The following is a 25305-nucleotide window of genomic DNA, read 5'->3' as shown; positions in this document are numbered from 1 at the left end:
AATGTGGATTAGAATATAAAATATAATGCTGCATTTATGGTATAGAATTCTAAGACTTAGAAACACTATTTATGGCTCAGGACCTGTCTTATTAATTTTTAGGCAGACAGATTTACACTATAACTAAGGATGATCCAGAAATCTGAAAAGCCTGAGAGCACTGAGAGATTTTTCTTTTCAAATATATAGTTTATGCCACTAGCATGTAAATTATGCTATGAGAACAGTGTTAGTCTACACATACCCTGTTTTTTTTTAATTTTTGTTTTTCCTTCGGAAGAGGGGAAAGAAGAGCTTTCAAAGAGGATAACAACTGGAAATACAGCTTAGATTTTGGAAAAAACAGTAAATTAATGAGCATTCAGTATCAGAAAGCCATCATTCCCTGCTTTGAATTCTGTCCATGCTAGCAAAACTGAGAGCTTTTTGATTGTTTTGTCTCTTCATAGCTGATCTATATAAAAGAGCAGGTTGTTGTCTTACATAAGTTTTCCTTTTGGTGGCCCTTCTTTCTACCCTGTTAGCTCCCCGTCCTCCAGAAAAAAACCCACCACCCAGGACAAACCCAAACCCTGGGCTGAGCTGCGCCTTTAGATATGGCTGTCAGCTTTGAAATTTTGGATCCTACGTTTTCCAAGAAAGATTCACTTCAAAAGTGAATGAAGTTCATAAGCTGGTAAAAGGAAAGATTAGTGTAGCAGTATGTTCTGAGATGAACTCTTCAGATTTGTCAGTGTTTAACTTTTTGTTCTTTTATGTGCCAAACTCTTCCAGTTCCAGAAGACTATTTCCTACTGGGCTGTGTCTTTGCAATAGCTGATTATCCAGAACAGATGTCTGACAAACAGCTGCTAGCGACCTGGAAACGGGTAAGATTCTGCTCTATTGTTAAAAAAGCGATGATAACATAATGTCATAATAACTAAATCATAAAAGGAGTGATTGGAAGTGTTTCAGCACTATCCACTTTTCTTTGGGCATCCTTTTGTGTAATGTTTGTGTTACAACCCAAAAACCATTATTCAGCTACAGCTGACCAGAAAAACTCATAAAACTGCATTAAATGTGCAGCCTGCTTGAATTAGGTCTTTTGTCAGAACACTGGCTAAATAAATTATAGCCTTAAGTATTTCCTGACTATTTATGCTTTTAATCAGACAGCTGTGGTGTAGCAAATGTAATGTTGCGTTGCTCTCTATCTTTAACTTGATTGTATAATTATAGTCTTTTTGCATATATTTTTGGCATTTAGTAGCCTGTGAGGTATCCACCTGAGTGAATGAGATGGAGGAGTAGAGTGTTTCTATTTTTTGCCAACTTCTATTTTTCAGAAAAATCTGATTGTATCCTTTCCTAAATGAGAGGACTTTGATGTTCTTCAGAAACTTCTGATGGACTTTATAGTTGAATTTTCCCTACAATTTTGCATAATCAAGTAAGCTGTTGACATTTTTAACAGCACTTGTGTTTATTGCTGAGATAGAATTGAATAGTTCATGAAAAAAATGTTTAATAGTTATACTGCAAAAATAAAAAAAACTGAGAAGGGTTATTTTTGTTTGTATATCTTGTTTTGTGTATCTTTTTCTAATGAATTCTATAAAAAGACTTTTTGTCAGTGACTTTGACAGTGAGAAGGTGCATATTTAATTTTGTTTTCTCCATTTTTATTTTTCAAAAATGTTTTTAAGCAAGATAACAAACCTTTTGGGGGGGTAACTCTTCAGTGAAACGGTGCTAATGGTGGCAGCATCCTAAAGAGTAGACTTTTAATTTCAGACTGTTACTTAGGGTAATTTTACAGTTGTTACATATATTAGACATTTGGGATTTGTTCTCTTACCAGATCATTCAAGCACACGGTGGGACGGTGGACCCAACCCTTACAAGCAGATGTACACATCTGCTTTGTGAAAGCCAAGTCAGTAACATGTATGCTCAGGTAAGCAAACTGGTGATGTCTATTCATGCATCCTTTCATTTTATTACTGGAAAGGGAGGGCTTTTCAATATGTACTTCATGCTCAGATTGTAAGTATAAAATTAAAGTTTTTCATAATGTGCTTTTTTAGGATTTGTGGTTTATGGTAAAACAAACTTTCGTAGTGCATGTAGTAGATTTATTCCAGAGAACACTGAGAAAGATGCAATGAGAAGAAGGATCCTGAAAAAGTAGATAAAACCAAACAATTACAATGAACGCTTTGTATTGTAGATAATGTTAAAAATAAATATGTATTTTGTAAGCTGTTAATGCATGTGTTTCTAGGCTTTAAGAGAAAGGAAGAGATGTATTACAGCACATTGGCTGAACTCCATCTTGAAGAAGAAGAAAATGGTCCCACCTCATCGAGCCCTTCATTTTCCAGTAGCATTTCCACCAGGAGGAAAGCCATGCTCCCAACATGTAAGAAGAAAAAGCTGACTTGTAAAGAGTGCTTGCTTCATTACATGAGCAGTATTAAAATACAGCTAGAAAGTGCTTACTCAAAGCAAAATACACATCTCTTTCATCTCAGAAGAAAAGCTTCTATTACTTTTCAGGTCCTGTGTTGATGTGGTGGATGCTACTGGGTGATTCAGTGTGTTGCAAGAGTTCAGAGGGCTGAGGAGTAACAAATGCCTCTGTGAATTATTCTCTCAGAAACTGAGGTGCAAAGATTGCATGAAGTACACATAGCAAGGTGACAGGAATCCGAGCTGTGCAGTTTATTACTAAGAGCACATCTAACAACATAACCCAGTAGTTTGAGGGTATTTTTTGAGAGTTTTCTGGGTCAATACCTAGCAAATATCAGAAAAGGAAGCTTGAACTGTTAGTCAGGTCACGGTTCCAGTAACCTGTGCAATGAGGAGCACTGGGGAAGCGGAATTTTGAGGGGTTGAAAGATAAATTTGCAAGTGAATTGGATACATCTTGAAACACACTCTGCAATATAAAGCAAGATGCCAAAGTATGTCTTGGCACTGTATTTCTTTGTGATGTTGACCTCGCTACTAACCTTTTTTAAAAGACAAAAAGAAATATGGGCTTGGGAAAATTAGAATGTAACAACATACCTGTGAACACAGAGGTTAGTAGTAATTTTAATGTGTAATGTAATAAATGGAGTAGACTATCAGTGACAGAATTGCTCTGACCTTTTCCTGCATAAAAGGAGAAAATGGCAACGATGAAAACTTGGCAAGACTAAAGGAAGAGGTGGGATTACAGTTCACCACCTGTAATCATCTGGCACAGTTTATTTGGCTTCATGGCAGGGTAGAGCAGAGCATTCAGGAGATGTTTCAAAGTAGAATAGGGCATGTATAAGTGTTTGTCTGTCTCCATGAATATAAATGGCAGCAGAAGAAAGCAGTGAGACGTGTGAGAAGAAAACTAGCTGTGAGCTCTTTCATAGTAAAACTGTAGTCTTTGTAAATGAGAAAAAGCTGAATAGCACAACGAAAATGATTCTTCCTGAGTAAGAACTGGTGCTAGAAACCTGGAAAATTCATGTATGAACAAATCACTTTTGAATTATACTTTGTTTCCTACAGGCTATGCTTTAATTAAGTGCCTATATGGCATAGTTATGGTACTGTATATTTCATTTTAATATTAAAAAAAAAAAACAAACAGAAAAAATATTTTCAACAGGAGTGTTTTTAAGTGCCATCTATACTCAGTTATTTGTAATGGTCTCTTTCTATCTGTAGATAATCTCTGTGACAGGATTTGTTGACAGTGACAGAGATGACCTCAAACTAATGGCCTATCTGGCAGGTGCCAAATACACAGGCTACCTGTGCCGCAGCAATACTGTTCTCATCTGTAAAGAGTAAGTGCTTTATCTCTGTGGTTCTCACGTTCTCAGTCACCTATTGCCAGTTAGCGCTTTTTTTAATGTCAGGTGCTGGTTATATCTCATTATAAGGATGTTAATTTTAGTCAATTCTGTGATGCGATGGCAATAGTCATCTTGTTTCTTGAACTGAAGTACCACACGCTGTTACATGATAAATTTTGCCTTCTGAAGACAGGCAAAAACAAGTAATTTCTAATTTTGCTGTTTTACAGTGTTTTATAAGTGATGCTGACTGTTACATCATCTATAAGAAATATATATATGTTTTTGGGTTTTTTTAATAATTTTTTTAAATGTTGTGGAAGGGAAAATTAAGTTAAATCCAAGTCTAACTTGTTTCCATTTGGGGCAGAAATTCTCCCTAAATTGCCTTGTTCTAGTGTGTAAAGCAAAAATATTTTTTCAGAGTACCTACTTTGTCACAGTTAAAATAGATAACAGGTCACCCCAAAAGTATTGGTATTTTAGGTTTATTATTAGCAATTGCTTTTTTATCTGTTTCATAAAAGTATATATTTTTTGCTTTATCTCTGAACAATAAGGCCCAGTGGCTTGAAGTATGAGAAAGCTAAAGAATGGAGAATACCATGTGTAAATGCACAGTGGCTCTGTGACATACTGCTAGGAAATTTTGAAGCTTTACGGCAGATACAGCACAGTCGGTATACAGTTTTCAGCCTTCAAGATCCACTTTCTCCTAGTCAACATCTGGTTCTAAACCTTCTGGGTAAGAGTTGCAGTCCTAAAATCCCATGTTCTATAGCATTTGTGTATGCACCTGTTTAATCAATAGAAGCATGTTCCTTTCTGTTATAAATAACTTTACAATGGATTTATTCTTGTTTTGTTCATCCTTTCCTAGACGCTTGGAGAGTCCCATTAAAAGTGTCACCAGAACTTCTAATGGTATGTCAAATTATTGTATATTTACAACCACTTTTATAAGGTTACTCTTTAGTGTTTTTAATGTGTGAGCACGTGTGTATATGGTGTGAGCAACGTGCACAAGGGACTTAAACGGACCTCCTGGCTGTGCTTCCTACTAGTGGTCTCTCTGATTTTATTTTGAGAAATCTGAGAAATAGTCTTTTGCAGAACTAAGAAACTGCAGTGTGATATGCGAAATCAAGTTACTTTTGAGGTATCTTGGTCTAGTGCTTCACTCTTTAACTTTTGCATCAGACCTTTAGAAAGCATTTAGTATTTATTGAGTCAGTACCTAATACTATCTGAAAATCAGGCCACACTAAGGCAGAGCAGCCAGAATCAGTTAGAATTTTGTTAAGAGTATTCAATGAATTTTCAGTAGGATAGGTAGTGTAAGTTAGAGTTGGAACTACTTTGTACCATTTCTTTGAAATACTCTAAGAAGTCGAACTATGAGCATGTATACCATGTATTTGACAGCTGAAAAATACGTCATGCTTTAAAAAGTATGGTTGATAAGCCTGGAAATAACAGCAGTGTAAATGAACTACAGTAAGGAAACAAAGAGGGCGCCTTAAGAAAGATAAAAAACATTTAGTTTTTGTCATGTAGTGTTTTCTGTGAAACATATAAAGCACAAGACACGTGTAACAGTTGGGGTGCAACTGCAACTTCTGAACTGTTTCATTATTGTGAATATATAGAAAACTATTTCAATTTTTGTATTTTAAATTCTTTTCCCATTTCGGATTTGTACTTGATAACTTTTCACAGTGTCTGTCTTGATGTAGGTATTAGTAAATCCCAATTTGAGCTAGTGATCTTTCAGTTAATTTGTACAACAGATGACTGCCAGATATTGTTTTGTATTGCAAAAAAGTTTTGCTCTGGCTCTTGTGTTCTGGATCACTTCTTATCTTAATTGTTTTGTATACTCTTCAGAAAAGAGGAGCTTAATAACTGTCATAACCTAATTTGTACTAATATATTAAATGGGGTCTGGGCACTATTTGTTGTTTTGATACCTATCAGCTTTAGGAATAGCCATTACTACATCCCTAGCCATAAGTTTGAAATATTCTTCTACTTACACACCCATGTGGAATTGTTTTGTTTATCCATAGGAAGCTATCTATAGGAAATCAACTACCTTTAAAAATGTGTATATTTCCTATTTTCCTGAAGAAGGATGCTTTCTACTAGTGGCAAAATAAAAAATCCTTGAAGAGATTCAGTGTGCATGATTAGTATATAAAGTAGCTTTTAACTAACTCAGGTTTGGGTTTGCTACCACTGCCCTTTTTGTCCACACTGCAGTTGACCTCAACATTGAGCATGTGCCTTCTTTGCATGACTCAGTCAGACAAGGTAGTGGTCCATGTTTTGTCTTACGTAGCAAATGGGGAGAACTTAGGGGTCAGAAAGCCTAATTTAGTACCTCCCTTTCTGTATTTAATATATGGGGACCCTTCTTACCCATGTGAAGTGAGAATCTTGTAACTTAGATTGAAAGGGATTTCTGGAGGTAATCCTGTCCAGCTCCCCTCAGGATGTTCATGTATGAAGAATAGGATTTGGTAATAAAAAATGCTGGGCATGTGAACTGTCAGACAAGGTACTTCAGTGCCATCACAGCAGGCACTTCTATTTGTCTTGGGATTTAAAGTATGGGGTCCTCTTTCGAGGACAGCTGTCTGTCAAACAGTGTTGATGCCATCTACCTTTTGCATTTTCATAGTTCAAATGTCTATCACAAAGTGAGTGCGGGCACTTTTCCTTCCAGCTGCTTTTACAGTGAATGTCTAGAATAAAAGTGCAGGGAACAAACCCCTGTGGCATGTTCCTCCCAACGGACCATCCTCATGACAAGGCTGGAATAATGCTGCCCATTTTTCTGCTCCTGTGCCTCTAGCATTCCTCATTAAATCTCAGGTGTAGATTTGAAGGTTGAAAAGGAGGAGATGTCACACACTCCTGCAAGTGAGAGCTGTGGTTTCAAGTTACATAGGCCAGGGAGAGCCTCGAAGCCACATTTCTCTACTCCTGGGCAGATGCTCTAGTGGCTGATCTCCACTGGTGAGGCAGAAGTGTCCATCCAGTGACATCCAGAGCATCACTGGAGCTTCTTTTTATGTCGTTAGGGAACCTGAGTGCTCAAAACACAATTGCCAGTGTTTTCTGTTGATAATTAAGCACCTGAAAGAATATTTTAGTCTTCATACAAATGGACAGGGTTTTCAGTCTCTTATTTGGTTATTTGGGATTTCCATTGATTATCAGCTTTATTTAAAGGAAAAAAAGTCCTGCAATATTTTATTTGATGTTCACATAAATGATTATGTAACTTTACAGAGAAGCTTTGGTTAATGCTCAGCTTTGCTCTTAAGTCAGTTGTCAAAGAAGTAGATCCACCAGTGTGCATCCTGTAGCATGTCTTTTTCATTTGTGTTTAATTTTCTTTACTATAGTCTCAGAATATCCATGTGTAGTTGTTGTCTTTCAGAATAAAAGTTGCTTTCCCTGCTCAATTCAGATGTAAACATGTAGATGATCTAATTTCAGGGTGTGAGGTTGCCTTTGAAACCAAAGCAAAATGAATCCAGTCTTCAGCCATCTTCCAAAAGAGCAAGGTAAGACCAGCGAGCAATATGTACCAGTAGTTCTTTTCTACAGAAAAAGTTCCATCCTCTGCCCTGTGAATTGAAATAACTAGCAATGTTTTTTGCATGTTGCCAGCTGCTCAACTGGCAGGAATAAAAGGATAACTAGGCAGTGAAGTAGTTGGAGAATTGGGAGAGAACAAGAAACAGGAGAATGTGTCCTGTTCTCAGCACAGAAATTTTTTCTTCAGAAGATTGATCCTACCTAATTCTCATTCACCTGAGTACTTCCATTGGTAAAAGTTGCAAGAGTGTACTTGTCTAGTTTTAAAATAATAATAACACAACTTTGGGTTTAGAATTCACATTCTGCTGTATTTCATGTATTTTGCAGGATTGAAGACCTACCACCACCTACTAAAAAACTCACCCCAGAATTGACGCCAATGGTGCTCTTCACAGGATTTGAACCTATGCAAGTTCAACAGTACATTAAGGTGGCTTTCAGGCTTATTTCTTGTGAACTACATTGAAACGTCTGATAATGTTTTCTTGATGTGGAATTTTTGCTATCTAAGACTAGTGGATAAAAAGCTGTACTTACTGGGGCTGAAGTTAGAGTGTAGATTTATGTGAAATAAGTTTCTTTCCATACAAATATTTAAAAAGCAGGAAGGCCCTTTCCACATTTGTTTTCAAATAGGCAAATTTCATGACCAAATTAAGGTGAGAAAAGTAGTGATGGTTGTACTGATAAGACCCAAGATTCTTCTCTTGTAATTGCTGTCTGTGATGCCAAATGCTTCAAAGAAAGCTGATGACAAAGCTTACGGCAGGCGTGAGATAATAAGTTTACATCCAAACGTATTGGTGGGTTTTCTGTTTGTTCATACAAAACGCTTGTCAAAGAAAATCAGAAATCCACGGCACTTAACACTAAAGCTGTCCAAATATTTTTTCAATTCTTTAAATTTTTATGAGAAGGAAGCATTCTTTATTTGTACCTAACACCTGTGATAATTTGATATGCCTCACCAGTTGATTAGTTGTATTGCTAATCCCTTCAGATAATGATTTCCGTTTTAAGTGACAAGACTAACTGTCCTGAGTTAGTTTGGGTTTGGTAGCTTAAACCAAGGAAAAAAAGCTAGTTGCTCAGTATCATGACAAATACTTGTAGAACTAGTGCATTTAGAGCATACATGTTTTTCATGAGATGCTTGTATTTCTGAAGAAAAAACTAGCAAAATTAAGTTTACTGTAGCTGCAGTGTATATTGTACCTTCCATAGAAAAGAGCAAAATTATTAAGTTTTCTGCTTACTTAAATATAATAGCATGTTTCACTTAAAAAAATATTTTAATTTGTATCTTAGTTATTTCCTTGCTTAAAAAAACCCCGTAACCCAAAAAACTGCAGAAGTGAATATGTCTCTCAGTCTTGCAAGATGAAATGTATGTCTGGAAAGAACTGGATTTTCAATGGCTGTAAATTCTGTCAAAATTAATCAGCTTTAGGAATGGCTGTAATACAGAAATCTCCTATGTTTACTGTTTCATTTGGAGCTTGGTTTTATTAGATGCTGATGTTATGGTTCTTAATTTTTTTCCTCCAGTTTTTAAAGGACTGTTCATTCTGATTTGTGTTTTATATCTCCAGAAACTGTATATCCTTGGAGGTGAAGTGGCAGAATCTGCCCAGAAATGCACCCATCTCATTGCCAGTAAAGTGACCCGAACTGTCAAGTTCCTGACAGCAATTTCTGTAGTCAAGCACATAGTAACTCCAGAGTGGTTAGAAGAGTGTTTCAAATGCCAGAAGTTTGTTGGTAAGTTAAACTAATACCACTTGTATAAACACTTGTTTATATAATAACCACTTGTATAAAGTTTTATTGATGTAAGTATGCAAAGATGGCACACTTATTTAAATACACTTCGTTTTGACTTCTGACTTTAGTGTCTCTTGCCAGTTTTCTAACAAGTTCATTTTAAAAGCAGAGATTTTAAGTCTAAAGCAAATCTGACAAGCATAGTTCAGAACTTATGTTTAGACAATTACATTGGCAGCTCATTTGTATTTCACTTGAGGTGGGAAGGTATGTGGTATCGTTAAATAAAGCTGTCATCAGAAGAAATTATGGGAGTTTTTTTTATTAAGTTCTCTTTCAACAGAACATTTTGTTTCATTTACTTTTCATCTGATTTAATACAGTTTCTTTGCATTAAGGTGAATTTAAAAAATACTTTAAAAGTTTGCTTTAGGGTGATTAAATAATTGGATGTAGTTAAGCATTGTATTTCCTTCTCGTATATACATTTGCAGATTTTTACCTACGATTACATTACTTCTTAAGCCCCAAATGCTTTAGGTTTCAATAATTTTTCTGAAATATAAATTGTAAATCACTAAGCCACTGTTGGAAATACATACAAAAATGCATTTAAATAATCATGGTTAATTAGACTAGTACCATAACTGGATTGGAAGATATCAACGTTGTGTTTCCACTGATTTTCTGTTGACAACTGAAAATACTAAAATTGATCGTTTTGGTCTGTTTGACAAGGATGTTGGATCTGAAGAATATCTTAAAGGCTGATTATTTAGTTTATAATTGGTTTATATATTTTATTTGTAAGGAGCAAATATATAACATTGCTGCCTAACCATCACACAAACTTAAATCTATGGATAATTAACCAATAAACCAATAAACGTTTTTATAAATCTGCAGAAGGCAACTTGCTTGGTTCAGCGTCAGTGAACTGAGAAATCAATCCGTTCGAAAGCTATTAGAAGATAAAGAAAGTCTGGGGATTTAGAAGGATAACTGTTTTGATCTAGTACTTGAAGTACTTTACTTGTCTACTGAAATTTTGTGAATTTATAGCAAATGGGCTGCCTTCACTTTTGTGCCTATAACTATGATGGAAAATGTGACAATTGTTTGGAAAAATTGTCCTACTGATTGTCTTATGGAAGAATAGTAACACCATCTCTTGCAGGTTGTCAATTATTCTCCATATAAAATTTGTTCTTTAATATCAGATATTTTAAATCTGATTTAGAAATATGTTTTACATGACAAATCAGCTGAATAACAGGCCAAGGGAAACAGATGGGAAAGTTGCTCTGTTAAGGCTGCGTGAGAAGTCAGAGACAGTTTCTGGGCTCCCATAGGTTGTCACAGTGATTTGAACTTAATAATTCTGCTCATTTTTTGTACAGAATCAAAACATACAAGTTTGAAAGTTCCTCCAATAAGTTAGAAAAAGGGACTTTGTAGGAGAGTGGTTGTTGCTAGATACACAAGTGTGAAATACACATACAGTTTTTATTCTCCAAGTAATTTTGTGTCATCCTTGTAAGAAGCCTAATAAAAGGGGCTATTATAATCATGTTAAAATTAGCAGGTGTTTACCATTTAGCATCACCTGTCATCAACATTTTCTGATCAGATTACATCCTGGGTTATGTGGATGTTTTTGTGTTCTGTGTGTTACACTGTTGGTCTTTTCTTTTCCAGATGAGCAGAACTTTGTGCTCAGGGATGCTGAAGCTGAGGTGCTTTTCTGCTTTAGTTTGGAGGAATCTCTGAAGAGAGCACAAGTAGCTCCATTGTTCAAGGTATGCAGTATAAAATGGCATTTCAGTACTTGGAGCTTTTCAACCTATTTTTTCAGCATTGAGACCACAGGTTTTATAGCCAAGGGCAATAAAACAGACTAGCAGATAAAGTAAAGCATTTGTTATAAACTTTTTTTTTTACTTTGCGCCTATTTCCTGCCTGAGCAACATTGGGATGGATCTAAGCCCTCTGAGTGACTGGATCCTGCAGATGTGAACAAAACATGCTCCTTATATGCTCAGTATAGCAAACAGTATTTGTTCCTTTACAAAATCGAGAATGTTGCTCTGTTACTTGTAAAAAGCCACTTATGGAAGGGACTTCCTCACTCTCTGTGTGTCTCTCCCCCTCTCTCTTTCTTTCTCTTTCTTTTTCTGTCTCTCACTCGCCTGGTAGTCAACCCACTTGCCCATAAAAATGAGGGTCTGAGACTGAGTTTGCACTTCAGCCTTGGGGAGTTCTAGTCTGATTCTCCTTGAAGGCTGCACTTACCACCAGGCTGCTTGCCAGATGGTTTTTGTGCCTCTGGTTAAAATTATGTTACAGCGCAGAGAGCTATCTGAAGATCCAAGTTGCTAGAGATTCTTTAGCCTAACTGAATTTGAGACTATCTGTTGAGGCTAAGCACCAAAAAGGGTATTTTTACAAGTTGTGATGAATAATTATCTCTGTCTTTTCAGTCTAAATACTACATTTCACTCAGTTTTGCAGTCTAAATAGCAAGGGTTTTTTTTTTCATTCCTAGCTGGTAGACAAAGGCAATCTGCATTGTGATTTGATCACCTGTATCAGGCTCAGTCAAGTAGTAGGGTAATTTTTGTCAGAAAGTAATAAATTGGCTATGAACTAAAAGCTGAAAGTTCTTTTGGAACACTTGAGACGTCCCTGTGCTTAAAGAGGCAAAGAGCACTGTTTTTTTACACGTCTTGGGTTTTTTTTTTAACTGTGGTTTAGCCGGTGTCGACTTGAAGGTTTCCTGGTTGTTATTTTGCAGGTGTTGAAATAAGCACACCTAACGCATTCAAATTGATCACAATTTCTAAAATTTATCAAAATTGTGGTGTTTCGCCTCCAGAGAAACATCAGTGATAACTGAGGACAACTCATCAGCTGATGAATTTGTTGCCATCAGCTGCGACACCTAATACCAGCTTACAAAGCCTGCCCCATGATTGTGTAAGAGCAGAGTCACATGATAATAAAACCTAGTGCATTGCAGAAATCAGTTAACAAAATTATGTTATTTACTTATTCATTCTTTTCTTTTTTTTAGGGAAAATATTTTTATATTACACCTGGAATTTGTCCCAGTCTTTCCACCATGAAAGCTATTGTGGAATGCGCAGGAGGAAAAGTATTATCTAAGCAACCTTCTTTTCGAAAACTCATGGAACACAAGCAGAACAAAGTGTGTAGAGTGTTGCTTTCTAAAATTTACTGTTAGTACCTTACTGTGTTATTCTGAGCTTATGATTTTGTTTTTGTTTAGAGTTTGCCGGAGATAATCTTGATTTCCTGTGAAAATGACCTTCATTTGTGTCGAGAATATTTCGCGAGAGGCATAGGTATGTATAAGCTATCAATGTAATTTTGATTATTTTTAAAAATTATTATAGTTTTATTATTTATATTTAAATTATTATAGTTTTACCAGTACAGACATCTTTAGAAGCTTTCAGATAATAATAGGAGGAATACATGGTCTGTCGTGCAAACCGTGGAGAAATCTGAGCTGGCTGTTTTCTAGCTATTTCTAATAGAGGTATTTTATAGCCAGCTCATCATAAATCTCTGGAAGGGCTGGCACTTGGGGCTTCCATCCTGCCTGAGGCAAGATTACTCTTTCAAGTTAGCTAAAGATTTGGGGGTTTAACGTCTCTATTTTTACTTCTATGTAGAACCCAAGACATACAGTATTTATTAACAGTAGGGCACTGGTAGTGATAGGGCAATACTCCCTTGCAGCTGTGTGTGGAGAACAGAAAGGTGCAGAACGGCCCCTCCTGCACTTGCAGAATGAGGAAAAATGTCTTTGTAGCGTGTAAACTCTATTCATGTTTTTTATATTTCTAGATGTCCACAATGCTGAGTTTGTCCTGACTGGAGTACTTACTCAAACACTGGATTATGAATCATATCCTTTTTGTGTAAAGGCTGTCTGCTGCTTAGGGAATTGTGATTTACCAAAAGTTTTTCTTAATTAGGAACTGATCATTTATATTTTTAGGATGTTTAATATTTACTCGATAGGATGGTAATTTAATGCCCAGAAACCTCGCTTAAGTTCAAAGTGGAATTTTTCATAGAAAATACTTGAGGGAGGGAGGATTGTCAGAAAGTAATAGAATATCAAGCAGCAGGAAAAAACCGACTTGTCACTAAGAGAAACGTTTGTCATGAGTTACTTGCAGATGAAGAAAATAGCTTTTTACTGAAGAAAATTACAAACCCGGTTTGATAAATGCAGTGGAGGGACCAATAGGGGTTCTTTGTGCATATTTTTGATATAAGTTCTATTTTACAGTCATTTCTTGAAGTTGTTCTTTCTTAACAAACATACATATAAATTTACTTGATGGATAGTAAAATGCCTTACTGCTTCGGAGTCCTTGGAGCATTAAATCTAGCTGTTCAGCCATTGTACAAAGCAACTAAAACTTCCTGTGGATGCTGTTTTCCAGCTGTTTTCCTGGGGATGATGAGCAGTTTAAAGCAGGAAAGCAAAAATAAACTGCATCTTTTTTAGGATGTGTAATTTTATTATGCTGAAACATAATTTACTATGTTTTGTATTATACTACCGTTTTAAAAGAGCCCACTTTAGGTATCATGATTAGCCCGTTTTTAGACATTTTAACGTAAATGATGGTACTTCAGCCAAAAGTGTAATTTGGATGTAAAAATCAAAGGGCTTGCTATCTATTAAATTATGGATGTTGAAGATGAAAATGTTTTGTACTTTATTTTTATTTCTTATACTCTATTTTCTTTTATATTGATATTTTGCCCACATTTTAAATAAATGTACTTTTAAATGTTTTACTCTATATTTTAGTGGTGGTTCATTTTTTTGAATATTGTGCAGCAATGGCACTCTGGTAAGAGTAAATTACTCAAATCTTTTTTCCAAGCAATGTAAAATTATTTTAAGCTTATTTTACCAGGTATGTTTTAATATATGAGATCCCAGTGCTTTAAAGGGCAATTGTTGCAAATGCCTATGTGTTTTTACTGAAACGAAGCAGCTTGAAGGAAGGAGAAATAATAACCCTGCATATTACGCTGTTGTGATAACTTTTGTTTGTATAGTGAGTTTTACTAAATAAATATTAAAAACAGTCTCCTAAGTTGTATTTCTTAATACACACACAGTTCTAATAGTCTGACTTTACCATTTTTGTCAGTTTAGATTCTAGTAGATGAAAAAAATCCTAAAAATCAGGTGTTGTTTGATCAGCCATTAGATTCTGGTGCGGGAGTGCAGATATTCACTTGTGTGTATGGCATGGAGTGTATTATAGCACATTGTGAACCATTCACAGAACAAAATGCAGGGTAAAAAATACTTTGAACAATAGCTATACCTTAAACAACGCTCTATTTTTTTCAAGCATTTTGTATTTTTATGCAGAACCATTTTGCAGGGAATTTTTTACAAATACACTAGTAACTGAAGTAAACTATGTTTAGCTTATGCAAAGCTTTCTGCAGAGAAATTACTGATTTCAAATCTCTCTTTTGTGCTTAAAATGTAAACCCACCTGATATCTGAGCGCTGTTGCCTTTCTCCCCATGTCTCTGTTCAGCAAAGTGTTGAAGCGAATGACAAATCCAAGCTGTAAGAACACGGTGGGAGTAAATTTCCAGACAACTTAAGACCCCAGAGGTCAGTCCTGTGCCTGGTGCCGCCTCTGAGTTCCTCAGCTGTCCTGATTTACTCCTGTCTTTGACATTTCTGTTGCTAAGCTGTAAGGGACTACATGATGGTAACACACATGATAACATTTCTATCGGTGTGACTTTTGGTGAGGTGACGTAGTGAATGAGAATGTTTTACTTTGGCTCAAGAGGGTTTTAGGTGCATTGGAGGTTAAAAAGGGATAGTACAGGCTGGGAGGAAATGGTGCTTTTCCTCAAATGCCATTTACTTGTAGTGGCAAAATGATGTGCTTTTTCTTGGTGTGTTCAGTTCTATATAAGACAGTTTCCTCTTCATTGCGAGATAGAGGAAGAAAAAGGCTTTAATATGGAGACCTAAGGTTGGAAGTTAATGTCACGATTTTACACTTGAACTTTTAAAACTAGAAAAAAAAAGACAGTGCAGTGGGAGTTGGTTGTTGGATGATGAGTTGTTGTGCAGATGACTTAAATTGTTCAGACACATACCTGACAAGTCTGGTCTCTTTTTACAGATAGGAGATATCTCTAAATCCCGGCTTTAAGACCCTTGCAGTGAGCGCTGTTTAGCAAACTAGTTCAGTTCCCCACGTCTTTTACAACACAGAATATAGATGAGATGAATTCTACCCTAAAGAACTTCAGTAATGCACCGCATAAATACTGTCTTTTTAACGGAGAAAAAAGTACACCTTTTTTTTTTTCTTTAAAATACATTTCAGAATATGTAATATTGAAATTACCTAAATCTGTGTTGATCTCTGTATGGATGGAGACTTTCTTCATTATACTAGTTACCAGGTTGCAGAATGTTTTTCAATGCCTTTTCCTGTTAAGGAAATATCAGCTGTTGTAGCTTTTGGACTTTTGGAAATGTTGTGATACACAAAACTTCTTAACTTTAATAAATACTTTTCTACGTGTCTTGCATTCACCATATATTCTGTATGCCCGACAAACAATGAATCACTGTGTTGAATGTAAACACCGGTGTCAAAAAGAGAGAACACGCATGTAATGAGTCAGCGGCACCGTTTAACTCTGAAATCAAACACATATGAACTAGCAGGACGTTCTAAAAGCTAACGGGACCTGCTGGAATGGCTTTCTGCAGAATGACACATAGCGCGAGGGACGAGAGGCAGAGAGGAACCAGGTTTGATGGTGTTGGCACGTTCTGCCTCAGCAACACCAGCTGCTCGACTCGACAACGCGTTTATGCCTTGGTAAGAGTTCTCACCTTCTTTTAGGATTAACTCCTTCCATGTTTTCCACAACCAAGTGGTGTTGAGGGTATACAACACCTCTGCCAAAGACTACTAGAGGTAAGAGATGTGTGAATGCAATAGAATCTGAAAGATAAATTTCCTTATGAAAACTCTCCAAAATGCTGTCAGGTGCTGCAAAGAGAAGCCTGAAGAAAACCGAATGCGATCATGGAACAAATGAACCCCGTGGGAAACGTGAGTGGTAATGCATCTGTTTCATCATCAGTGGAGACAGTGTGTTTATTTAGCTGACATATGAGCATGGCTGATTTGATTAACCTTTCAATTAGAGTAGAAAACAGAACCTGCCAAGAAATAGTCTTTCAGGAGCCACAGGAGCTGTCCGGAGCCAACTGGCTTGCACAGATGTTCCTGTGCATGTGATTACTGAGAGAGAGAAAGGGTTTGACGAAGTATGTGGATACTAGATTGCTGTTACCAACACGCTTTTCCTTTAGTGGAAGTTTATAATACTTGAGTGTCTTCTTGATCCTGTCTCCTGTACTCAGGAAAAAACAAATAACCTTGCATGTTGTTTAGTTGCTTGCAGAAGTATTAGGTCCATAATACAATCTTGTGTTCTTTGTAGAAAATCTATCCCAATACAGCAGTTGTTTAAAGTTATATATATAGAACATATCTGTAATAGTGGAGGCATTCCGTCAGTTAGGGGTCTGCTGGAAGTCAGGGAGACATGGTCTCCACTCATTACCCTGCAGCTTTCTTTTACGTGAGTCATAAAGTGGAATTGTAGAACAGAATTGTGGAAGTGCAGCTGGAAGAGACCTTTGGAGTTTCAGTCAAGTTATTTTAAAGGATGGAGATACCACAACCTCTGTGGCCATCCTGTTCCTGGATTTTGCTACCCTCAAGGTAAGAAATAAACCATCCTCATACCTAATCAGAATGTCCATTGTTCCACAAATGGCTTTTGACTCTTAATTTCATCCTCACGTACCTCCAAGCAGAGTCTGGCTCTTGTCTTCTTTCTGCTGTCCTGGCAGGTAGTTGTAGGCAGCAGTAAGAGCTTCTGTTCTTAAAGGTGAACACACTCAGCCTCTCCTTGTGCATTGTACACTTCCACCCCCTGGTCATCTTGATGGTTTTCTGCTGGACTTGCTCCAGTAGGTCATTATCTTATTGGATTGGGAGCCCAAAACTGTGAAAAGAGGAAAAAAAAGTACTGAGTACCTTGACCTTTTTCACACCTTTCATCATGAGGCCCCTTGCCACAATGAGCAGCAGATTTTCCTTCCCTCCCTCCCTTCCCTCCCTCCCTTCCCTCCCTCCCTTCCCTCCCTCCCTTCCTTCCCTTCCTTCCTTCCCTTCCTTCCCTCCCTTCCTTCCCCCCCTTTTCTTTCCTTTTTGCCACTGACATATTTACAGAAGCCATTCATGCTGCCTTTCACATGTCTTTGTAGTTTGAATTTGGGCTGATCTACTCCTGAATAAAAAACGAACTGCACAGTTGAAGATGTGTAAAACATCTGAGTGGAGCAGGTAAACACCAGAACGGATGCGTTTAGGAAGGTTGTGCAACATTAATCTTTACGCAGCTCTACTGTTAAAAATTCATCAAACATTTCTTAAGCACAGTTCAGTTAGTTTGTGCTACCTCAAAACAAAAGGGGGTAGGCAAGAAGACAACTGTCAAGATTTATGTATTTTATGTTTAAATATCGTGATGCCCCACAGGGTGCTAGGAGGTTACATAGACATATGTTAGGTAAGAATTACTCTTTTTGTGGATGGAAATTAAGATTGAGGGAGATTTGCACTGGGAGTGGTAAAGCAGGAATAAAGCCCAGGTTGAAGTTCACATCTTGACGGCCTTTATGCTTCTGCCTGTCCCGTGCTGCGCGCAGCAGGAATAAAGAAATGCCAAAGCAGTGGAGCCAAGGACTGGCGACAGAAGAACATGAGCACACGCAAATGAAACAAGGAAAGACCCTCAAAGAACAAGTTTTTACAAGTTACTCCAGGGTTTAATAATGGTAAGTTTTCCTAGAAGTTCTATGGAATAGCGGTAATGAATACAAAAAATGTTGATAAGGAAGGCACAGATGGGGTTTGCTTTACCTGATGGGCTGCTCCGCTGCTTTATAAATATGTAAAGGAGGAGTGTCAGGAGGATGGAGCCAGGCTCTTCTCCGTGACAACCAATGATAGGACAAGGGGTAATGGGTACAAACTGGAACACAAGAGGCTCTACTTAAATTCGAGAAGAAACTTCTCAGTGAGGGTGCCAGAGCCTGGCCCAGGCTGCTCAGGGGGGTTGTGGAGTCTCCTACTCTGGAGACATTCAAGACCTGCCTGGACACCTTCCTGTGTAACCTCATCTGGGTGTTCCTGCTCCATGGGGGGATTGGACTGGATGATCTTTTGAGGTCCCTTCCAATCCCTAACATTCTGTGATTCTGTGATCAAGAGAGACTTATCTCCAAAATTATTCCATTTGCCAGAACTCATTGTGCAGGAAGCACTGAAGGCTGCAGGCGCTTCCTCTTTGTTGCTTTCTTAATCTTCAGCGTATGTGCTGGTGTTTAAGAAAAAATGCTCTCTGGTGGTTGCGGTTCTCCAGTGTCTCTGAGCCTGGCTGGCGCTGTGGACCAGCAGTTCTGACACAGGCAGTACCTGTGCCGTTCTGATGCCAATGATGAGACTTTCAGTGTCAACATCATGAGCTTGTTGCCCATCCAGGCTCTCCGAAAGGGGAGATATGATCTGTGTAGTGGCTGTTCAGTGAAGAGCAGGTTACACTGGCACCTACATAGATTAGGAAAGTGCCTTCTCTTTCCTTAGAAAAGCTACCCAGTGTGTCTCTGAAATATAGTAGGTCGCTCTCGAGGGAAAGGCATGCTTGAGAAGCTTCCTCAGTGGGATACAGGAGCTTTCCCTGGAGAAAACCAAGCGGAGAGCGACTGTCTGAGCCCTTGGGGGATGCTCAGAGCTCTGTCAAGGGAATTTTAACCTACAGAGAATGTACACAGAGAATTGTGAAGAGTGAGTGATGCTTTGAAAAATATTCCCACCTTTCTCAATAGTGTACATTCTTTGATCCTCAAGCAGTGGTTTGTCAGCAGGAGACCAGGCTGTGTCTGGAAGGAGGAAATGTTGAATAGGGCTGGTGAGGAAATGTCCTCATAGCAACCTGCCCCAAAAAGAAAAAGTATTTTAAGCTCAAGAGGCCAAATTTTAGTAGCATGTCAACTAAAAAACACTTTTAAATGAGGCAGCTACATCAAAGAGAAAAGTAATTAAATAGAGGTTTCCCTCACTGCTCTTTGTGGCTTTAAAGGACTGATTGTCATTTGATTTCATTCAGTTCGTCGTGTTGGAGTTGTGGGAAATGGCACAGGCCTTTCTGATGGGCAGGGGCTTTCTACTTCCAGATATTGAAGATATCTTACTAAGTGTTGATACCTCCTCACTGTTTTCATGGCTTTTGGAATGTGACATTTGAATTCGGTACCCTTGCAGCTTTTTGTGGACAATACCTGTGTCCTATAATCCCTTCCTGCTGTAGAAAGAGACCCTGTGAGAGAAGACAGACAAATGACTTTGTCAGAAAAGCATTTGGGAAGGCAGCGTCAACCCATGGGGCCCAAAACAACTGGAGCCCATCGGTGTTCCAGAGGCCAGGCTGGAGCAGAGAAAGGAAGAGGAGCTCAGGGATAAAGCAGCCGAGAGGCCAGGTGGCGGCAGTTATCCGTCCCAGGAGGAACCTTCTGAAGACATATACGTATTTGAAACCTGCTCAGAATTTTCTATGTCCCGTTAATGCAAGAAATAGACAAAATATTTTGAAAGGAGAAAAATGGGGAGAGAAGAGCTTCATTTGCTTGTGGTGAGGCAGTGGAAGGAAAAGAGAGGGATCAAAACACAGATGTACTTTTCCTTTCTCAGCATCCTTTAGCTGAGAGGCTCCAGGGTTACAGCTCCCCTAAGGGGAGAACTTGGAGGAACTGTGGTCCAAGGCATCTTTAAATCACTGCTTTATCAGAATTTCAAACACAGTAAACCCATCTTTCCTATTTCTGGCTCTACCTGGGCTGAGTAAGAACGAGATTCTCACCTCTTTGGCAATACCAGCATCTTTGCTTCTCATGCCATGTGTTTGTCAGTCTGTGCTTCATACCCTCCCATTTTGTGCTGCTTTCACCCCACAGCTCCTTCTTTTCCCCATCTGTCCAGAGAAGGCTGCAATGGCCACGTATTTATCTTTCCAGACTCACTTCTTGCGCTTAAATCTGCTGTACCTGGCCTCCCAAGTGCCACCATCTTTCTGACAGAGGGCCCAGTGCAGTATTATAAACTATCCAGGATATTAAAAGTGCTACTGAGGTGATTAAAAGCAATATCTCTTGTGTTCCTCAGCCTCTGATCTGTCTCTAAGCCTTTCAGGGTGCTGCTGTCTGAGGCATCAGCAGCCGCTCTCATTTCCCCGTGTGCTCTTCACCCCGTCTGTCCCTCACATGAGTGTGGGGTCACAGCACAGCTCCCCAGAGCTAACCAGGCACTTTGCTCACCAGCAAGTTCCCCAGAGCTTCTTTGCCACAAACATCCCAACGTGTCTGTTTTACAGAGCCTTTCCCTCTTGGTCCGCAGCAACTGATATAGCTTCATTTCCTCTCCTATCACACCAAGAAATTTGTTATTACGAGCTGCATTTCTGCTTCAGTGGAACAGGCGGTGTAATAAAGTCTAGTTATTAAAAGCAGTATCTCCCTTGATCTTGGAGACAGGTAGAAGAAAACAATGTTCGTAAACTGCTCTGATTTATTTTGCTGTAACATAGGGAAATACCTGAACTGCAAAGTGATCAAATGCAGGCTCCATCAAATATCAATTTGTTTACATGTGTTGTGAAATGCCAATGTTAACGAACCCTTGGAAGCAACATTACAGCTGTGAGGACCCAGAAATAGTATAAAAAGCTTTACAAGCTTTATCCTCTTCCTAGGATAACATAAGGATAATCAAAGTGGCCAGGCTCTGGATCATGTGTGCACATGGAGTTAGGCTTTTGTGATTGAAAACTCCTTTATTTTGTCTGGTGATGTCACCTGGTTAAGTGAAATACATCATCCCTCCCAACACATTTGCTCTTTTAAAGCAAGTAGGAGTAAAACTGAGCAAGAGTGGCAACTTCTTGCTAGTGCCTATGAGCAACGAAGGAAAATGTACCCTCACCCCAAAAAGGTGTGTGTGTGTGGATTTTGTGAGTCTAAGGGCCTCTGGAGCTGACAAATTAGCAAATTATTCCATTGAAATTGAAGTACATTGCAATAAACTGACAGTTTTGACAAAATTTTGGGACTTTTTGACTAGGAAGGCAAAATTAAAGTATCAAATAAAGTAATTGGAATGAAACTAATTGAGAAAACAAAGCAGAAACATAACAACTTATACCACTATAGTCAAACCTGCTCAATGTGGGGAAACTGAAACAGGAATTCACATTTCCAACTTTGCAGCACCATCGCTTGATAACTGCTGAAAGAAAGCAGAATTCTTGCAATTTGCCCAAACTCTGAACAAACAGGGAGAGAAACTTCAAGCATATTTTTTTTTCCGAGCACCACTTCATGTGTAACTGCCAACTACCAGCTCCTTCTTAGAGCACCTCTAACTAAATAGCTAGTACAACATCATGCAGCAACCCAGGGTGGTTCAGTCATTTATTTCAGTGATCTAACTGATGTTATTAATTGTTTAACCTCCAGTTACATCTTTACAAATTTATCAGCCACCCCCCGCATACAAGCTGCACATATCCCTGCTGGACTCTACCAAGTGAAAGCCAAACTTTCTGTCCTAAGCATCCATTTGTATGCTGAGTCTTCCAAAGAGACCATGTTGTCTCTCATGCTTGAATTCACCTGCCAGAAAGCTCTTGAGCACAAAGCCATGACCTCAGTGATGGACAAAGTCACTGTGAAGTTCTTCTGGATCCTTTTGTCTTCTCTGTTGGTCTGGTAGCATCATCCAGAAGGGGCTGTCTGTGTGAGGACCATCTGAAATGATGTTGGTCACTTGAGTGACATGAACACTAACACTCGGTATTGCCTCCCAGAGAGCTTAGGATCCAGAGGCTGGTTTGAGATTTATGACATTTAAAACATATATTTGCCATCTAATTTGGGGAGTTTAAACTATAAGCATATTTTCTAGGTTTTCTTGTCACCCACAGTGTTACAAACATGCTTTTAAAATAGGGAATTAGAGATCTAAGGAGTTTGTGTCATCCTTAAAATCACAGAATGGTTGCCAGTGACCTTTAAAGATCACCAACCAACTGCCATGGCAGGGGCATCTTCCACTAGATCAAGTTGCTGAAACCTCATCCAACATGACACTGAACACTTCCAGTGATGGGGGATCTACAGCTTCTCAGGCAACCTGTTCCAGCGTCTCACTACCCTAATCATAAAAGATTTCTGCACATCTTCACAGGAGCTGTTCTAGCCTCGGATCATTTCTGTGGCTCCTCTGGCCCCTCTCCAAAAGGTCCATGTGTGTCCTGTGCTGAGGAACCAGAGCTGGACCAGCACTGCAGGGGGGTCTCACCAGAGCAGAATCACCTCCCTCCACCTGCTGGGCATGCTCCTTGTGTTGCAGCCCAAGATACGATTCGCCTTCTGGGCTGCAAGCGCACATTGCTGGCTCATGTCCAATCTTTCATCCACCAGTGTCCCCAAGTCCTTTTCCACAGGGCTGCTCTCAATCTCTTCATCCCTCAGTCTATTGAGACTGGGGGTTGCCCCAACCCAGGAGCAGGACCTTGCACTTGGCAACTCTAGGAGCTTGAGTTTCTAATTTATTGTAATTAACAATAAAAGTGCCACCCAAGGCACAGGGAGCTGCAGAGATGCCAGCTCTTGCAATCTCAGTATCAACTCAGTGTGCCAGGCTGAAAGGAAAGCTTTGAAAATCTGACCATGTGTGCTGAGCTGTCATTGCTGGGTGGTGAGCTCTTCATAACACAGAGAAAGCAGGATTTGTGATTGTAATTGAGTTCTTAAAAAAAAACTTGTTGTATTCTGGGTATGAAATGCCTAATCAAATCATGTTTACTGCTCAGCACTAGACTGCTAATTTGCTTTGATTTAGAACTTTAAAAGATAATTGTGGATGTGTGCATCTGCGTAGGTTGCTGTGAAAAGGCTTTCCTGCCCGTTTAATAAGCAGCCCATTAATATGGACTGCGTTAATTTGACTTTCTTTTTTCAATTGTGATTGATTTTAGTCCCTCTATTAGAGGAGGAAATTGAGGCAGGGAACATCGTGTGCTCGCACCAGAGATGTGGGGTGGGAGATGGGGAGCCGAGGAGCAGCCTCTTCTCACAGGATCCATAGAGGTCCCCTTGTCTTAGAGAAACCCTCCTGGGAAAAGCAGGGACAGACACTCACGTTTTGCAGCTCCACTCTTAATATTCTTGGCAGCAACTTAACAAAGCAACTTAAGCATTTTTGCTCCTGTTTTAGCGTTAATACAAGTGGAATGAGTTGGAAGTTGCAGGTAAATGTGGCGTCAGTGTAACGCAGAACTTGCACATCCAGTGTAACGCAGAAAATAATTCCTGTTTACCAGACCACTTTTCTTTGGGCATCCTACCTATGGAATGTCCCAGGGGTGAATCCCTACTCCGATCTGCTTGTGTTCTGAGACTGTTGCTGACTCTTTGCAGCTCCTCACACAGTCAAAAGCTGTCTGGGTCGGTCTGCTGCTGTACAGCTGGACAACAGCTCTTCTGATGTGTTTTACTGTTCATTTTACTCCAGAATGACTCTGAAGGTCACCTTGCCTTGACCTGCATCCAGCCACGGCTTCATCCACAGTGTAGAGGCTGAGCAGCTCAGGCACTGGCACCTACCTGGTGGACACCTGTTTTTGAGTCCAATTAATCAGATCAGGTGAGGCATTCAAGATAATACGAGATCATGTATCTGATGTGGGGAGACTTCACACTAGGTAGTCAGCCTGACCCCTCAGTATCCAAAGTTTGCAAGTAAACAATAACTATAGACAAGAAAATGCAACAAAGACAATGTCTTGATGGCTGCTCTTGGCAGCTGCTTCTTCCCCACTCACAGATTGACACCAAAGATTGTATTGAACAGGCTGGGGTGGGATTGCACCGACAGTGTGTCACTACAATAACCCAGAGCAGAGCTCAGTCAATGCCGCCTCCACATGTGCTGACAGCAAACGAGATATTGTAAAGGACATCCCTGGATTTTGCTCTAACCTTTGTCTGTGCTCTCCTTCTCCTGCCAACATGAATCTTCAGTTGTCCGGAAAGGCAGCAGCTCTCCTGCCATCTTCTTCCATGGGCTTAATCACATGCAGAAGCACGCATTAAAATTCACAGATCTTCTTCCTTCTGATCTTCCTCGCAAAGAGACAGGAATAAGTTTTTCTAGTCTTCAGGGATGGCAACTTTCTCTAGAGATAGTTCTTGTCTTTTTTTTTTCCACTCATGGAAATGGTAGTGATTAATTATTGCAACTTTTCTGAAGTGCCTTAAAGGACTAACAGTTCTGAAATACTGTTCAAAACCTCAAGTATTAGGGCATTCCAGGAGAAAACTTGTCATCCCAGTGTGGTGTCTCCAAGGTTACTGATCAAGGGCATAAATCAGGATGGTGAGATCCAGCACCTCTGTAGAAACAGCAGAAGGAGGGTGGTGCCTGCCAGGGTCCTTCAGCCCCTTTGCCTGCACACCAGGCTCCTCCAGATTCCTGCTTCACAGCTCTCTTTTGTGGCTGTAGGATTTCTAGCTGTGGATTTAGCAGTATGAGTGGTGGGGTGAAAGATTGTCCGAGTTCAGGCTTTGGTGCAACTGCTCCATTTTTAGCTATTGCCTCTCCTCGTAAATGGTGTTCCATCTAAGCTGGTCTTGCAGTATAATTTTATACAAAATGTGGTGTTACCTGAGGAGATGCCTCATGCTGGATGGTTTGGGTGCTCTTGTCCCAGCACCTGCAGAGAGCATCCTGGGCACCGAGAGGCAGCCAGGGCCAGGATGTGGGCAGGGCTGCAGCTTCAGCCCTGGGGATGCTGCTCAATCCAAAGACACAGGGAGCAGCATTCAGGGCAGGCTCAGTCAGTGGAAAGCCAGATGTAGGTG

General features: G+C 39.2%; 1 protein-coding gene across 2 annotated transcripts in view; it reads left to right on the top strand.

The window, feature by feature from the left end:
• Window positions 1-14347, top strand: part of PAXIP1 (PAX interacting protein 1) — a 36769-nt gene extending 22422 nt beyond the window's left edge. Inside the window, exons 8-21 of one of the 2 annotated variants that reach the window (XM_065050447.1) lie at window positions 775-869; window positions 1847-1942; window positions 2270-2407; window positions 3700-3821; window positions 4391-4575; window positions 4711-4754; window positions 7338-7405; window positions 7770-7872; window positions 9035-9203; window positions 10905-11005; window positions 12280-12414; window positions 12496-12571; window positions 13080-13140; window positions 13567-14347. In XM_065050447.1, coding sequence (XP_064906519.1) covers window positions 775-869; window positions 1847-1942; window positions 2270-2407; window positions 3700-3821; window positions 4391-4575; window positions 4711-4754; window positions 7338-7405; window positions 7770-7872; window positions 9035-9203; window positions 10905-11005; window positions 12280-12414; window positions 12496-12571; window positions 13080-13140; window positions 13567-13582 — 1409 coding nt within the window. In that variant the 3' untranslated portion in view covers window positions 13583-14347. Of the gene's footprint in view, window positions 1-774; window positions 870-1846; window positions 1943-2269; window positions 2408-3699; window positions 3822-4390; window positions 4576-4710; window positions 4755-7337; window positions 7406-7769; window positions 7873-9034; window positions 9204-10904; window positions 11006-12279; window positions 12415-12495; window positions 12572-13079; window positions 13145-13566 lie in introns of both variants that reach the window. The other variant, XM_065050448.1, reaches the window with a different exon arrangement.
• Window positions 14348-25305: the final 10958 nt, after the last annotated feature.

This window comes from Columba livia, chromosome 2 (genome assembly GCF_036013475.1).
Source record: "Columba livia isolate bColLiv1 breed racing homer chromosome 2, bColLiv1.pat.W.v2, whole genome shotgun sequence".
Taxonomy (NCBI): domain Eukaryota; kingdom Metazoa; phylum Chordata; class Aves; order Columbiformes; family Columbidae; genus Columba; species Columba livia.
Note: the sequence above shows the minus strand (reverse complement) of the source record. Positions and strands in the feature narration are given on the sequence as shown.